At 39.7% G+C, this 15,971-nt stretch overlaps 1 protein-coding gene and 1 long non-coding RNA gene across 2 annotated transcripts; both read left to right on the forward strand.

The window, feature by feature from the left end:
* The first annotated feature begins 642 nt into the window (after positions 1-642).
* On the forward strand, positions 643-2,330 carry LOC147492812 (uncharacterized). The gene is made up of 4 exons (XM_086566351.1): positions 643-1,256; positions 1,335-1,798; positions 1,874-2,044; positions 2,126-2,330. The coding sequence occupies exons 1-4, from the start codon at positions 725-727 to the stop codon at positions 2,288-2,290; spliced, it is 1,332 nt and encodes a 443-aa protein (XP_086422477.1). The 5' UTR covers positions 643-724; the 3' UTR covers positions 2,291-2,330.
* A 10,389-nt stretch (positions 2,331-12,719) lies between these two features.
* On the forward strand, positions 12,720-13,646 carry LOC147492813 (uncharacterized). The gene is made up of 3 exons (XR_015198086.1): positions 12,720-12,811; positions 12,881-13,024; positions 13,306-13,646. It is a non-coding gene; the product is annotated as an uncharacterized LOC147492813 (long non-coding RNA).
* Positions 13,647-15,971: the final 2,325 nt, after the last annotated feature.

The following is a 15,971-nucleotide window of genomic DNA, read 5'->3' on the forward strand; positions in this document are numbered from 1 at the left end:
AGAAGAAAATACAAGTAAACCACTGTGAGAGGGATCGAGTGTCCGTACTGTGCCGTTGTTGGTGTCGAAGACGAAAAAAGGTTAGTACGGTGTTTGTTTAGTTTTATGGTCCTTTTGTTTTCAAGTAACGCTTCTTCTCATCTTCATCCCAACTGAAGAAACACAACTGGTGTCACCCCTTTTCTGTGTTCACCATTATAGAATTGCCTGAAATTTTCAGCGGTTTTGGGAGCAATATCGGCGAAGAATTCCACTGTAATACGACCTGCAGCAATAGTACCAATCGTAACAACGAAAAACACGATTGGGTTTGTTGGGTTTGTTGGGTTTTGTGGTCGTCGTTGCGGATGTAAAACGAAAGAAAGAAAAAAAACTGAAACTCTGAGGTGCGAGAGATGATGGTGGCGCCAGTATACAAAACTGGTTTTAAGTTTTAAAGCAAAACATGATACGGTGCAGCTCCTACAAAAGAAGGGCACCATACCTGTGCCACATTAACAGAGTGCGATACTGGTTTTAAGTTTTGAACCAAAACATGATACGGTGCAGCTCCCACAAAGGAAGGGCCGCCGTGCACTGCGTTACACATTAATATGGCCCAGTGAACCCGGTTTTTGTGCTCTCTGACCCAGTTTTTTACTTATCTGACTCGTTTTTCTTTTCTTTTTTTCAGGTAGAAACTACCGTACTATACGGGCGAAAAAACACTTAAGAAGAAAACTCGATGAGGATCGCAGACTTGGTGAGGTGGAAAGAAGGTGACAGATACAGCGACTACCTGGAACCGCGTCGATGGTCGCTTAAGGAAATACAGAAAATACTAGGACTCGAAAAATTTGAGATGGATGAAGTGTACGAATTTGAAACGAAAGTCGAAGAAGATGAAGTAGTAATGGCTTACACACAATTAAATTGTAGGAATGCAATTCCATTGAGCAAAGAAATTGCGCAATTATTGGAGTGGTGGCAAATTGCACCAGGACAACTGCCAATATCGTTCTGGTTAATCTTTACGAGAGCGCACCATTTACAAAATGAATTTAACAGAAGGTTTGGGGCGGCTCAAGAAATCTTTGCGTTGATACGACCGAAAGCCATACTGACGAAAGGGTACATAAAATTTGAAATTGGATTCAAGGATTCAAACAGAAGTTTTAAAGGGTTCCCAAAGGTATACACCGGATGGGATAGATTTCTATACCGCTTGCGAGGGAAGTGGAATCCGACAGAGTTTAGAGTGCCGAACAAATTTCGAGGTAAGCCAAAACATAAGTATTGAAAATTATACTACGAGTAAATTGTTGACTAACACGAGTTATATTTGTGTCTAACAGAAAACGCGAGTACACTCCCAGACATTGAATTGGACAAGGAAGTGGAGAACAACCTTCGTTTCTTCTTTCATGAATGTGCTGACGAAAGATTGGTAGATTTGAGCTACTTTGATGATATTGTTGATTTCCAACACTATGGGGGTATCGAACAACGGCCCGATAGGTCCATGGAAACACATAGTGAAATGGCGAAGAAGAATAAGAGTCTCAGAAATGCAATATTTGGCAGCGATAGCGATAGTGAAAAAGAAGATGGAACGGAATTAACACAACGAGAATTAGTGCTGAGCTTGCCAAATACAAATAGCGAATTGTACAAAAGAAGATGTTCCACAAGAAAACGGGCGAACGGAGACCACGAGAGACAACCAACGTCACAATGTATGATGCCTCGAGGGACAAGACTACAATGCACAAAACAGCCCAGACGAAAAATAATACATTCTCAACACAAAGAGGAAAAGGTATGTACCGTAGAAAACATAGATATGTAAAAGTATAAAGAGATGTAATATCTCGCTCTGGTTTGGTATATACAGGAAAAGAACGAAACAGTGATACTTACAAAAGATAGTGCAGCGAAGAACACAAAGTCGGTGAAAGAAAATAAACGGCAAAGCAAAATGCAGGAGCAAAGAATCCAACAACCACTGGCAAGTACTGTCAGGGGTAATACTACTCATGGAGGAAAACCACAGAATATGTTAACAGTAAGTTGACCGTTGATTTTTACTATTACGTTAGGACGGTAAAGAAATTTGTGTCCAACACTAAACCGATGAAAATGGCAGATGAAGCAGAGATGTTCAAGTTTGGAAGACGAAGTGAAGGGATCGCCCGGGATTACGCCAATGGAAGGGCTCGAAAAATATAAAAAATGTGACCAGAATACGGAGAACATCGGAGAATATGACAGAGTAATGTCAATGATTTTCGATAGTATAAACCAGGTATGATAGTATTATTTTTATCAGTTATTGCAAACTTGTGTTTAAGTCTGAAAGATGATGAAATCAAATATTTTTGCCCGCTTGAGTTAAAAGCGGCGATGAAATGCGGGCCAAAGAAATTCATGAAAAAGTCGCGAAGAAAAATATCGTTCCGAATGAAGTCAATGCCTTAGAAGAAATAGAGAAAGTGAAGATACTCAACCAAAAATTGGAAGAGGCAAACAAAGCGTTAAGCGGAACAATCAGAGAGTTAGAAGACGAAAACAAAAACTTAATCGAGCGGACGGAAGAAGCAGAGGAGAGATCGTACGAAGAATTTGGGAAAGCCTGTGAGATAATGGAGGAACACAAACACTTAAAAGCAGATGTGATAGAATTGAAGTCACTCGTGGCGACCAAAGATCAGGAACTTAAACGTGCGTAAAAAGAAGTAGAGAAAAATAACAAGCGAATGACAGATTTCAACGAGCGGCTCGGCCAAGATCACGTGCAAATGGCACATTGTGAATCGTCACTAAGACAATTGACAGAGACTTTAATAGAAACGGGAGATGAACTAGAACGTGAGAAGATGAATTACAAAGATTTGTACGAGTTGTATATGCGAAAAGTTGGGAAGGAACCATTGGATTTTCCCAAACCAATGATCATGTGATTGCGAGTATGTAATACCATAAAGCTAAAAATTCTTTTTATGAAAATAAAAATAAAGTATGTGTTGGCTATTGAATATCATGTGATGTCAGATAACATACCTGCATAAAACTTAGTGTTGTTGATTTATGAATGTAAAAGAACGAGACGCCCCTATGTAGAGAGAAAAACCTCCCAATATAGAACCATTGGAGAAAGTTATTGAAAGGCAAAGGGGACATGATCGTCCTTAATGAACCTAGCTATTCAGGTGTCAAAATATTTGTACCGAACGTGAAGCAAGTCCTGACAACTGTTGGAGTTATCACAGGTGCAAAGTCGTTACCCGTGCACTGGGACCAAACTAAAACACAACGCCATTGCCTTAGTAGTGGAATTAGCACGGATATTGTACTGTGGGAGTATTGCAATAATTGTTTCGAGCAAGAATAACCATCTTATTGACTCGGATTTTCGTCAAGTAGGCATGAATGCAACTTACTTGGACCGAAAAAGGCATAATATGAATGACCTCCATAGAATGGACGTTAATGAATGACATTGTTGAAAGTAAATTTACAGAAAAATAGAGTAATGTAAAATGACAACCAAACTAAGAGAATGGAAGTTGAATGCCTTTATTGATGGATAAAATAGAACGAACTACATAGATGGATAGATTTGTTATTGATGGAGTAATGTAAAAATGCAAAACATTTCCTAACGGTAAAACTTGCGAAGGTGGTAAGCATTCCATGGCTTCTCTATCATTCTTCCAGAAATAGTACGGAGGAAATATGACCCCTTAGATGCTGGACGATCTATGATGTAGGGTCCTTACCAATTTTCTCCAAACTTTCCTGATTCTATAAGCTTTGGGTTTCTACAGAGAACCCAGTCTTCAGGAGCAAAAGACTTAGGACGGATCTTCTTGTCGTAGTTTCGTTTCATGTCAGCTTGATACTTAATAAGTTATTGTAGTCCCTTAGAGCGAACCTCATCAATAAGAGCTTTTGACTGAGCCAAAGTAGTGTCATTGGAACCTGTTTCAACAGCAACTGACCGAGATGTACTGGAAATCAGTTCTGTAGGTAAGACTACTTCAGCACCATATGCAAGGTTAAAAGGTGATAATGTAGTTGAATATTTTGGCGTTGTCCTATAAGCCCACAAGACAACTGGTAACTCCTTGACCCAATTTCCTTTGGCGCCAGTCAAACGCCTCTTTAGGTTGGCCAAAATCACCTTATTGGTGGCTTCGGCCTGCCCATTAACTTCTTGGATGATAAAAGCGCGGAGAAGTTATGCCGTATCTTCAAATTAGCACAGGCCCGGCGAATTTCTTCAAAGATCAAATTGTTTACCATTATCCGATACAAGTGCCGCGAGGATGCCAAAACGACAAACAATATTTCTCCATAAAACATTTTGACGTTGGAAGCATGGATTTGGACCAAAGGCTTTGCTTCTACCCATTTGGTAAAATGTCGGTTGCCACAAGAAGGAATCGTTATACTACCGGAGCTTTAGGTAAAGGGCCAATAATGTCTAAGCCCCATTTGGTAAATGGCCATGGGCTAAGCATGGGATGCAACTCAGTAACAGGTAGTTTACTCATATTATCGTGCTTTTGGCATGGATCACACCTCTCAGATAGGTGTTTTGCATCATTTTGGATCTCTGGCCACCAATAGCCCTGTGTCATAGCCTTATAAGCTAAACTTCGCCCCTTGAAGTGGCTTCCGCATAAGCCGGAGTGAATCTCTTCCAAAACTTGAAGTCCTTCCTGTTTTGAGAGGCATCGCAACATAGGGTTTAAGTCCGAGCCTTTGCGATATAAGTGCAAACTTCCGTCAGTAACAAATATCACCAAAAACTTCCATGCATCGCGTTTGATTCTTTCAGTGAGTTTTGGTTCTGGCAGAAGTGAAGAAACTTGCAAGTAATGGATATAAGGAAGACGCCAATCTTGCACATCGGAGATCATCACTGGCTCTGATAGTATCATATCGGGAACTTCAGGACTATCATCTGCTTCATGTACCAACTCACTATCTGTTTCGGGAGCGAATTAAGGAGGAACAAATGGATCTATAGATTCTAATGGAAGATTCAAAGTATGGTCATGTTGTGAATTTTCCATCTCCCTTTTTCGCTTCCGAGTCATGATTGGTACGATTATACGTGGGTCGTATTTCGCTGTTGCGTACAAGCAAAACAAGTAATTGCTTTCATGTACATACAAGTCATGCAATTCTTTTTCGGTAAAGTCAATGCTTGGCTCTTTCTGGAACTCCACAGTGATGTGTCTTGACTCTTCGCTTCTAACGGCGGCGGAGAGATAAACCAATGAATCAGCATGACGTATGTCATTTTGGGGTCTTTGAGTGATAGAGATGCTATCAAATTGTCGAGCAAGGCTATGTATCAAACCAAGATAAGCCGCCATACGGTCATCTCTTGCTTCAAAAGACCCGCCAAACTGATTGGCCACAAGGCGAGAATCCGTGTATAACTGGAGCTTTCGCGCCCCCAGTTTCAAAGCTGTTCTCAAGGCACAAACGGCAGCCTCATACTCGGCTTCGTTATTTGAAGCGGCGAAGCCAAGTCACACAGATTTCTCAATCTTCTCTCCGCCGGGTTTAACAAAAACGCATCCAATTCCAGACCCAGATTTATTATGGGAGCCATCTGAGTAAACAATCCATAGGTCAATGGGATTAGGAATTGCGTTTGCAAGTTGTTCTTCGTCGCCCCCAGTTATGGGTGGCAGATGTCTTCTATAGATTCTTCTTGGCGCAAGAAATCGTCAATAAGAGAATCATCAATCGGAAAATCAGCTATCAAATAAGCTAGAGCATGTCCTTTTTCAGCAGTACGACTTTCAAAGATAATGCTATATGCACTAAGATAACTTTCCCATTCGGCTAATCTGCTTGATTCTTGTGCATTACGAAAGACCTTACGTAAGGGATACTTTCGAGATAAACTCGACCAACCTCCCCGGAAGTATGGTTTTAACCGACGAGCGGCATGAACCAATGCAAGTGCAATTTTTCCATCTTTGAATAACGAGACTTCAAATCGGTTAACGTCTTCTTCGATAAAAAGGCGGGTCTACCATCATCGACGAAAAGAACAGCACTAACAGCTTGAGTTGTAGCTGCTAGGTATATGCTAATAGGTTGACCCATTGAAGGACTTGTCAATATAGGAGGAATGACCAAGTATTTCTTCAGTTGTTGCAATGCCATCTCACAATCAACGTTCCAAATTGCCGCCCCCTTTAAAGTCTGGAAGAAAGGATGACAACGATCGGAATATTTAGAAATAAATCTATGAAGAGCGGCAAGACGATCGGTAAGCCGTTGAATTTCCTTCTTATTTTTGGTGATGGCATATCAATAACGGCACGTGATCGATCGATTAGCCTCAATACCTCTACGAGTCATGAGGTATCCCGAAATTTTCGAAGAAGAGGCCAAAAGAACATTTGGCGGGATTGAGTCTCATGTTATACTTGTTAAGCCTATCAAAACAAGTTGAAGATCGGAAAGATGATCACCAATGTAAGCTTCGATTTTACGACTATATCATCGATATAAGCCTCCATTATTATCCCCAGCAGATCGGAAAAAATTGTATTGACAAGCTTTTGGTAGGTTGCACCGGCATTTTTCAGACCAAAAGGTATAACAGTGTAGTAGAAAATGCCTTGGTCGGTAATGAAGGCGGTGAACTCTTGGTCATCCACATTCAAAGAGATCTGGTAGTACCCTGAAGAAGCATCCATGAAAGATAGGCGTTGGAATCCCGAAGTGGCATCCACTAGTTCAGAAATTCATGGCAATGGATACGGATGAATCGGACAAGCTTCGTTAAGGTTTGTAAAGTCAATACAAATTCTGATTTGTCCGTTCTTTTTTGGCACTGCGACGACATTAGCAAGCCATTTTGGGTAAGTAACTCGTCGGATAAAGTTAACCGCAAGTAACTTATCAATCTCCTCTTTAACTTTGAGCTTCCGATCAGGTGCCATTTTCTTGGTTTTGGCTTAACCGGCCTGAAACTTGGATCAATGTCAAGTTTATGACAGGCAACAGAAGGGTCTATTCCCGGCATTTCCTCAATTTTCCAAGCGAAGATACGCTTATTTCGCTGTAATGGGAAACCAACTCTTTTTGTTCTACTGCCGAAAGTTCAAATGAAATAAAAGTGGTTTCTTCTTCTGAATCTCCTACTTGCACTTCCAAAAGTCGATCCACTGTAAAGGCGCCCTTGCACACGAGCCTCAATATTATAGATGGAGGGCACGCCACTTGGTAATCAGAACTTAGGGGGGCACTTGCAAGGATCGTATTACCTCGAACTTCAGATTTTTTATAGTCATCCATTGCTTTGTCATGGCAGGCATGGGCAGATACCTGGTCACTACGAACCTTGCAAATATGCCCAGAGAATGGGAACTTGACACACTGATGAAATGTGGAGACTACAGCCCCCATGGAATGTATCCAATCTCTGCCCAAAATTACGTTATAGTGGGATCGACAGTCCATCAATAAGAAATCGAGCTCAACTTCTTTGTTCATTAATTTGATTGGTAAGGTAATTCTTCCAACCGCTAAAGATGTTGTCCCATCAAAACCGATGATAGGATTGTCTTCGGCGATGATCATACCCTCGCGAAGTTGCATCTGAGAATAACATCCACTAAAAATGACGCTAGAGGTGGCCCCTGTGTCAATCATTACCCGTTGAACACGAGAAGCACCTATAGACACAGAAATTATAACTGCGTCATAGTGAGGGTGATATACACCAAGGAGATCATCATCAGTGAATCGGAGGGGCTCTTCTTCAGAAGTCTCGATCTGGATTCCTTTGACAAAATTGACTTTGTTGATACGGTTAAACTCACCAACATAACTAACTTTCAAACGCTTTTGATTCTTACTCTAACTTTTGGAAAGAGACTCAACATGAGAATGAGAAACATTAATGACATGCTCATACGTTGCAGCAACTGCCTGTTGAGAGTCTTTAATAAGATATTCATTTAAAAGTCCTTTCTCCACTAATTTCTGAATCGGACCCCGGAGAGAGCGACAAAGCTCTGTCTCATGGCCATAGTCATTATGGAATTTACACCGCAAGGCTTTGTCCCTTGTCCCTTTGGTATCTTCTGAAAGTGGATAAGGCGGGGAAAGAAGATTCCCACTTTTCAACTTCTCATATATAGCAGTACTTGGCATTGGCGGGGTCGGTTTTAGCTCGGGTAGAGTCTTTCCATCCGCGATTGAAACTAACTTGCTTCGATTGTCATTCTTTCCATTGTTATGCTTTGTTGATCCGACCGTCCTTTGCTTCCGGCTTAGAATTCTTCTTTGTCGAAAAAATCTTTACTCGAATATCTTTGTCTCTTTTTCGCTTTTTAGATAGGTTCTCCTCGATCACGGATGTGTTGTTCAGCCCTAAACATACAGATCGTCACGAGTTTTAGGGACATCTTTAATTAGAGGGTAAAGATCCCTTACAATGAAGTTCGAATTTTTGTCTCTTTCATAATATAATGCTTCTTTAAAGGCGAAAAAAACATCCCATCGTAAACTTCGAACATCTCTTTGCTGCCTTTGAACCTAGTAACAAAATTACGTAACTTTTCGTCACGCGTTGTTGCTTGATGTTCAAAAGTGAGTCGACATCCTTTGGCGTCTTGCAATTGTGGCGAAACGATTAACAAACCGATTTTCTAGTTCATTGAATTGGTGAATTGATCTTGAAGGCAATTCACTAAACCAAAACAATAATGCTTCTCCCTTTAGAGTTGATGGAAAGAGCTTACATATGAGCGGGTCATCTCCACCCCATAACACCAACTTATTTTTAACGATAGAACATGCAAGCCGGGATCTCCTTCCGACTCATCATAAAGTTCAAAATCGGGTTGTTTGAAGTCGGGATGGTGGTAAGCTTCTTGAATGTCGATCGAAAACTTATCAAATCGCCATCATTGATATCAAGTTTTTCATTCTTACATCCCTTGACTCTCTATCGTTAAGTTCTTTTGCAATCAACTCTTTCAGCTGTTGTTATGTTAGAGTTAAAGTATTGGCTCGAACAACTAGACGCCCCCGGTCGTGCCCATGTGGAGAAGGATACCTTCCATTATCTCTTATTGGAGTTAGAGATCTTTGGCGGTACCCACGATCAGCTCCGACCGGTGATTGTCTTTGTCTATCCCTGTAACCAGCCTGTCTAGGCCGGTAGTCACCCTTGGCCGGGTGGTCGGAATAATTATACCACTTCTCCATGTTTTGTTGCTCTTGTGCGATTTTCCGCCTTCCCAGTCATGTCGGACATATCTCGGAGGACGGCGGTCTTCCCTGAAATTGCTTCTCAGAGGTAAATCTTCCCTTTGAGATCGGACATGTCTAGGGTAGTAGTTATCCCTGCCAATACGATTCTCCCCATAAGTACGGGTAATAGGGTCATTACTCTTGAGCGCGTGCCGGGTTGATTGTGTTTGAGAAATAACACGTTCTTTGAGGATGATGAAATGGTTCTTCAAGACGGTCCCATACACTTGAATGGCTGCGTCCCCTTCGCGGTGGTAAGCCTTGATGTTGTTGAATTTGCAGCATCGTCCACCGGCCTTTGCCTATTTGCCAGCTTCCTTCTCAAGTTCCTATTTAAATTTTTGACTCGTCGTAACTCCCACTCAACCGTATTAGGGGTGAATTGGCTGTTACTATCACCTTTTCCGTTAGTTGGCGTGAGTTAGGGTTGGTGCCTAACTCACCGTAATGTCCACGTCCATATCCATGTCAACTGAAGGATCAACATGGACAGACGGCAGACCGCATGGAGGATTACTGACTTGTCGGTTTTCTTGTTGCAAGGCTGTTAGGGTTGGTGCCACGTGATTTATCTGGCCTTTCGCGATGGCGAGGCGGTGGCGGTTCTTGATGCTACAAATCGGATGTTGAGAATTGATCCTACCACTAGGATCAACTTGATTGTTCAACGGTTCTTGCATTGGCCGATTTGAATTTCGAGGGTTGCGAGTATTATTAGCAGGAGGAATATGTCGACTATTTGGTCTGCTTCTTATGCTTACCATCTTGATTGTTTCACGTGATAATGAATTCTAAATCCCCACAGACGGCGCCAATTATGTTTCGGCAAAGAAACCGCTTCAACACAACGAGCAATGGTAAAGAACGCACTAAGAAACAGATGAATTTGATGTTGGGGGAGATGAAACTGAACCAAATAATGGCTGCCTACGTACCCAAGATCTATTCTCTAGGGATCAAGTTTCAACGTAGTTCCTTATGAAAAATAATATGGTATTTATAGAGGTAGAGTAGAGAGTCCTTGTAACTCAAGTAATTATGATAGACTATAACTCTCATCTGATAATTATCTCTTTGATAAGAAATGAATCTAGACATAAATCAATGTACATTAGTGGCAAGCCATGTGGCTAAGGTTCAGCCTTAGACACATGAGTTAATGGGCCTGTATATTGATCCATGATATTGCAAATTGGGCTTTAGCCCTATTGATTAAATGAATAAAATAGAGACCCCTACTAATGGACGTTTGCCACGTAGGTGGGGGTCGAAACAGGGCCTTTACTGGTGACTTCATTGGTGGGAGACTGTTGTCAGAAGCAGTGGTGGGGATTATAGGAGCTCTAGTGGGTTTAGAAGTTGTTGAGCCGGAAAGACATACGATGGTATTTTTGTCTCTATCAGGTTTAAGCTCATGCCACATATGTAATAGGTGTTCATCTTTTGTTAACCTGCAAATATACCCTTGAATGATACTTGCCATTTGAAATTCAACTCCCACACCAACCAAGTTTTGCACATCCTTTTTCAAATCAAACATACAGAATTCATCCCCATCAAATTCCATAGTACTGCTTCTCCTACCACCTTTGTAATCACTACCCTTAATCTTCCCAGGGGTAGTTGTCCCCCAAGAACCCCCATAATGTACAACAAACTGTTTTACACCTAGCACCGTACTGGCCATAGTTTATAATAGTAGTGGACATAACAAAGCAACAAAAAATGCTGACATTATACACTTATCACAATAAAATAGTCCCACTTTTAAGAACATGCAATAACAAGAGTACCCTAAGAACAAAATACATGCATATATATCCACCCAACCACCCACACAGCAATCTTCTTACAAAAAATGTTTTTTAAACATAGGGTTCAATCAATACAAACAAATAATGGAATAAAAACACGATTTTTATAAACAATCCTAAAGATCCATGCTTTTCACTTTAAAAACGGATGTTTTGACATGTAAACGTACAAAGTTTGAACTGACTTACAATGAGCAACTCCCAAAAAATCCACGACCACCACAAGAGAGATGTCCACGAACAAAATTCGATGACCAACTAGCTAACACTCACAATTCCAGTTGAAGTTTTTCAAACATTTCCAGTTGAAGTTTTTTCAAAGCAAACAATTACAGTTGAAGTTTCTTTCTAAGATTCGTGAGTGAAGGTTAAGCGTTTGGTAGCAAACAAGAGAGATCTTCAAGTTATCATTTTTAATGGAGAAGATTAAGAAGATTAAGACTAAGATTCTCACTTATTTTCTCGAAAATCGAAAGGCTTACATAATTTCATTCCTCACTGCTCGACCGCGGGTGTTCAAAAACAATTCAATAATGTGGGGAGAGGTGGTTTGGCCATTTTGATTTTTATTATTATAAAATGGGTTGACCACGGTCATCTCAAGGTTATTTTCCAATCCCTAATAATCGATAATTTTAGGACCTATCCCTAAATAATACCCTAAATAAGTAGGACCAATCCCTAAAAACCCTGATCAAAGGCTTAAAAACATGCATAAAATTTCATTCCCATCACTTGATTTTGATTCATTTGGATGGGAATGCATGTTCAAAATCTACAATATGATCAATCTTTAATGAAAATTTCTCAACCGAATCAAGTATTTGTAATCTCTATTTTATGATTTTAGAACCACCTTTTTATTCTAAAAATAATTTACAAAAATTTTATTATTATAAAAAATAATTTGAAAACCTCATTCACGTCAACAAATTATATTCGACCCCTCCTCAATGTTTTTATATTATTTTTTTAGATTATATCGATCTTACTATATGATAGCGGATCTTTAGGAAGAAAAATTCCCCTAATGTATTTTTGTAATCTCTAATTTTAGATTTTAGACCTATCCCTAAATACCCCTAAATAATTTACCAAAAATCCTCACTTTAAATAACCCTTCATTAATTGAGTTTCTGTGTTTTCTGTTAAAAACATGCTTAAAATAAAAAATTTTTAATTATATCCTAATCTTTAGGAGGAAAATTTCTCCTAATTTATTTGGATTTTATGATTTTAGAACCACCTCCCTTTATCTTATTCTATTAAATAAAAAAATAATTTTAGATCATCACTCCACTCAAATTATATTCTTTTTTTATAATAATTTATCCAAAATATGATAGCTCTCTTTACTTTATTGAAATTAGAATTAGCTTTTTTTTATATTTTTTTTATTTTATTTGGATGGAAATTATTTATGCAACCCATTCACCTGGATGTTTTTTTTTATTTTTAGATTATAACTAGAATCTCACTATTAGAATGACAGGTTTAAAAATTTGAAAAAATAGCACTATGGTATAATAGCACTATGGTATGGTAGAACCGCAGGGGAAAAGTTAACTTATGAATTGCAAACTTATCCAACAATCTTTCGTTTACTAAGCTTCTGTCAACTTTGCTCAGGATCAGGTTTGGTGGTACAGTTCAGTCCGTCCAGGTGGCCCTGCATGGAACAAAAAGATTATGAAGTCTTCGATCTTTTTAGAGTGTACAAGGTAACCTTCCTACCACCTCATTGGCTCCTGAAATATTGCTGAAAATCACCCATTTCTTACGTGATGCAGGACATGAAGAATCACTGGCGAACACAAGCTTATGGTAGCTGGGGAAATGGGGAAAAAAACGCCGACACGCTTTTACCTCCCCCTTTCCCCATTGTATTGTTGGACTCCCAAATTCTAGTTTCAGTCACCGGCCCATTTGTTTTGGTGAGTTGTGATACCCTACTTTTTGTCTCTGGTAAATCTAGTCATTGTCTTGTCTGTCCATGAGGCAAATCTTTCGACTTATCATATATGTTTGGTCCTCGACTTTACGGGTGGAACTAACATGCCCAAATTTTTACTCTTCAACTGATGGGTTTTAGTTCCTTATGGCTAGATACCTTGGCTAATCTGGTCGATTCATGCCCAGCTTTTCAATGTCATTACATGGCTTGAACATCTACTTATATATTATCTTTTTGTGACACTAATTACTGGTTGTGCAGAAGTGTCAGCTCAATTTTCAAAGGCCCATCTTCCTTGCAAAACAACATATTTGAACATCCGAAATCTAGAAGGAAAGATCTGGCATATAAAGTTCTGCTATGGCGTGTATAAGCACCTATTAACGGATGGTTGGAAAGCCTTTACACATGATAACACCCTTAAGATGGGAGATTATTGTGCATTTGAACTTGTGGATAAATTAGACATGCGGATTCAAATATTTCAGAGGTAATTTTCAGAAGTATTCTCTTGTTACACAAAAAACTAGCAACTTTGCATACTTCGATAGCGTGCTTGGGAACATCCCCTAGGCTCTAGGCTCGCCCTTGCACCTCAGCCTTGGTGCTCTGAAGCTCATGCCTGTGCCCAAGGTCTGCCACCAACGTCTAGCCAGCCCCTGCCCTTTTATTGCATACACTAGCGGAAGGATGGGCCTTATACGTGGGGGCATGGCTAACAGTTCCCGCTTCACCTGAAACTTCGTAGCAAATTAATTCATTGATGATAAGTGTTAAATGGGCGTCATTCTTTTACTTGTTCGTTCGTGAAATGTCAAGCAAGGACTGATGCCAATGTTAGTATGTTGAATCCTGAAGTACACAGTTTATGCAACTTCTAATAGTTATGATATAGATTCTTTTGCTGTGAAAGTTATATTAGTTTTGTATAGTTTGTTTCATTGTTTCCTTAGTTTTATAGATAAACTCGTGGTGTCTTCTTCGTAGAAAAATATTACATGCATAATATAATGTACAAGTTTTTTCTTATTAGGACGACAATTTTAAGGAAGGGAGAGGAAAGTAACACCACCTAGGCTGATTGCAAGACACCCTTGTTTTAGGAACAAGGTTTTCTATCGATAACCACCACCCCACCCCGCATCTATTCTGATCAAACAAGACTACGAGCATAGTAAGGCTCTAGTGTTAAGCACTGTTAAGCTGTTAAACAGATGGCTTTTTTATCAAAAAATCTATTCTCCAATCTATATGCTTTAGCAAACTGCACCAGGGGATGTTCACAATGCCTAACACAGCTTAATGATCAGGTGCTTTGCAATTTATGTTCTGCTTAGTTATTTTGCTATTTTTGCTTGCAACATCCATAAGGAAGCATATATAGTAGCATATTGTTCTCCATGTTAGAGTTATCCCTCAGATGAGGAAGAAGGAGAAAAGCAGTGATGTTCGTGTGAAGAGGTCTGAGCGCGCACGCGCTCAGATTGGTCGTAACCAAGGCGCACACACATCCTTGCCGTGAAAAAGAAGATAGTTTTTTTTTCAGCCTCTCACGAAACATGTCTACTGGAGTTTTGAGATGGAAAAATAAGAGGGCGCGTGCGCTCAGATTGGCCTTGCCAAGAGTGCGCCCGCACTCATACCTGAAGATGCCAGGTTCTGATTTTTCTACAGTAAAACGTGAAATTTCACAGACGTACCGAAATTTCAGATTACTATAAAAACAGAAATAAGGTTTTGGAAAACCTAAGTTTTGAATAGAAACTCAATTTTAAGAGCAATCAAAATTGAGAGAAACCCCTTGCAAAGAGAAAAGCTTGTAAGGAAATATGAATGATCTAGTAAGGTGGAGAGACTTGAGAGAAGTGATTGTAATCTTCCTTCCTATACTTATAAAAAGATTAGCTCTTGTGGAAGCAAGTAGGCATCATTTGCCAAACCACGATACATTTTTGTGTTGTGGTATTATTGTAATTCTTAGGAAAAATGTTCGACATCATTTTTTCTCACAAACATATTTGACTTACATGTTTTAGGCATGAAGATGTCGACTAAGACTTCAAGTGAGGGTGACATGGGGACTCCTCCTATGAGATGTTCAATGAGATCAATGTTGGAGTTAGCCCAAGGCGCGCCCGCGCTCTCGTTATTGGAAAACGGAATGGGCACTTGAGGGCGCGTGCGCTTGAAATTGGCCTTGCCGAGAGCGCGCCCGTGCCCATGTCTATTTTCGCAAGTTTCTATCTACAGTAACCGCGAATCAACTTTTTGGGATATAAATCAAAAACAAAGTTTTGAAAAACCTAACCTAACACAAGTCACGAAATTGAAACCCAATTTTGAGAGCAATCAAGATTAAGAGAAAACCTTTACAGAGAGAAAAACCTGTAAAGATATATGAGTGATCTAGTCGTAAGGTGGAGAGACTTGAGAGGAATGATTGTAATCTTCCTTCCCAGTGCACGTTATAAAAGATTAACTCTTTTGGAAGTAAGCATCATTGGCTGAACCACGGTACATCTTTGTGTTGTGGTATGCTTTATATTTTCTTTGCATTATTATTTGTTGTTAATAATTGTTTAGAGAGTTGAGCACTTGGGCATGTTAGGTTGGTAGTAATGGATATTTAGAATTTGTATAGAGTAGTAGTGTGTTCATGTTACAAGTTATCTGTATAGTGGGGATCAATTGGAATCGTTATTCCCCAACACTCGTGATGTTAATCATCAATTTGCGAAGAACTCCAAGCATCTTTCTACTTGAGTGATACCGACCTGGTTCGTATGCCTAGTAAAATGTTGGTCTAGGATTATATAGCATATATAGCTGTCGATAGTTTTTCTTTTTAGAGATGAGTTTCTAACATGTTATGTGATCTGTTTTTTTTCTTCTCTTAATTTTGCAGCGACATGTTGCTCCGCCCCTGC

This window comes from Coptis chinensis, chromosome 6, assembly GCF_015680905.1.
Source record: "Coptis chinensis isolate HL-2020 chromosome 6, ASM1568090v1, whole genome shotgun sequence".
Taxonomy (NCBI): Eukaryota; Viridiplantae; Streptophyta; class Magnoliopsida; order Ranunculales; family Ranunculaceae; genus Coptis; species Coptis chinensis.

Excerpts from the sequence above, each read along its gene's own strand:
- LOC147492812 (XM_086566351.1), top strand. The coding sequence starts at position 725 with ATGAGGATCGCAGACTTGGTGAGGTGGAAAGAAGGTGACAGATACAGC. Across the intron at positions 1,257-1,334 it reads AGTGCCGAACAAATTTCGAG|AAAACGCGAGTACACTCCCA; the intron begins GTAAGCCAAAAC and ends TGTGTCTAACAG. Across the intron at positions 2,045-2,125 it reads AACCACAGAATATGTTAACA|ATGAAGCAGAGATGTTCAAG; the intron begins GTAAGTTGACCG and ends TGAAAATGGCAG.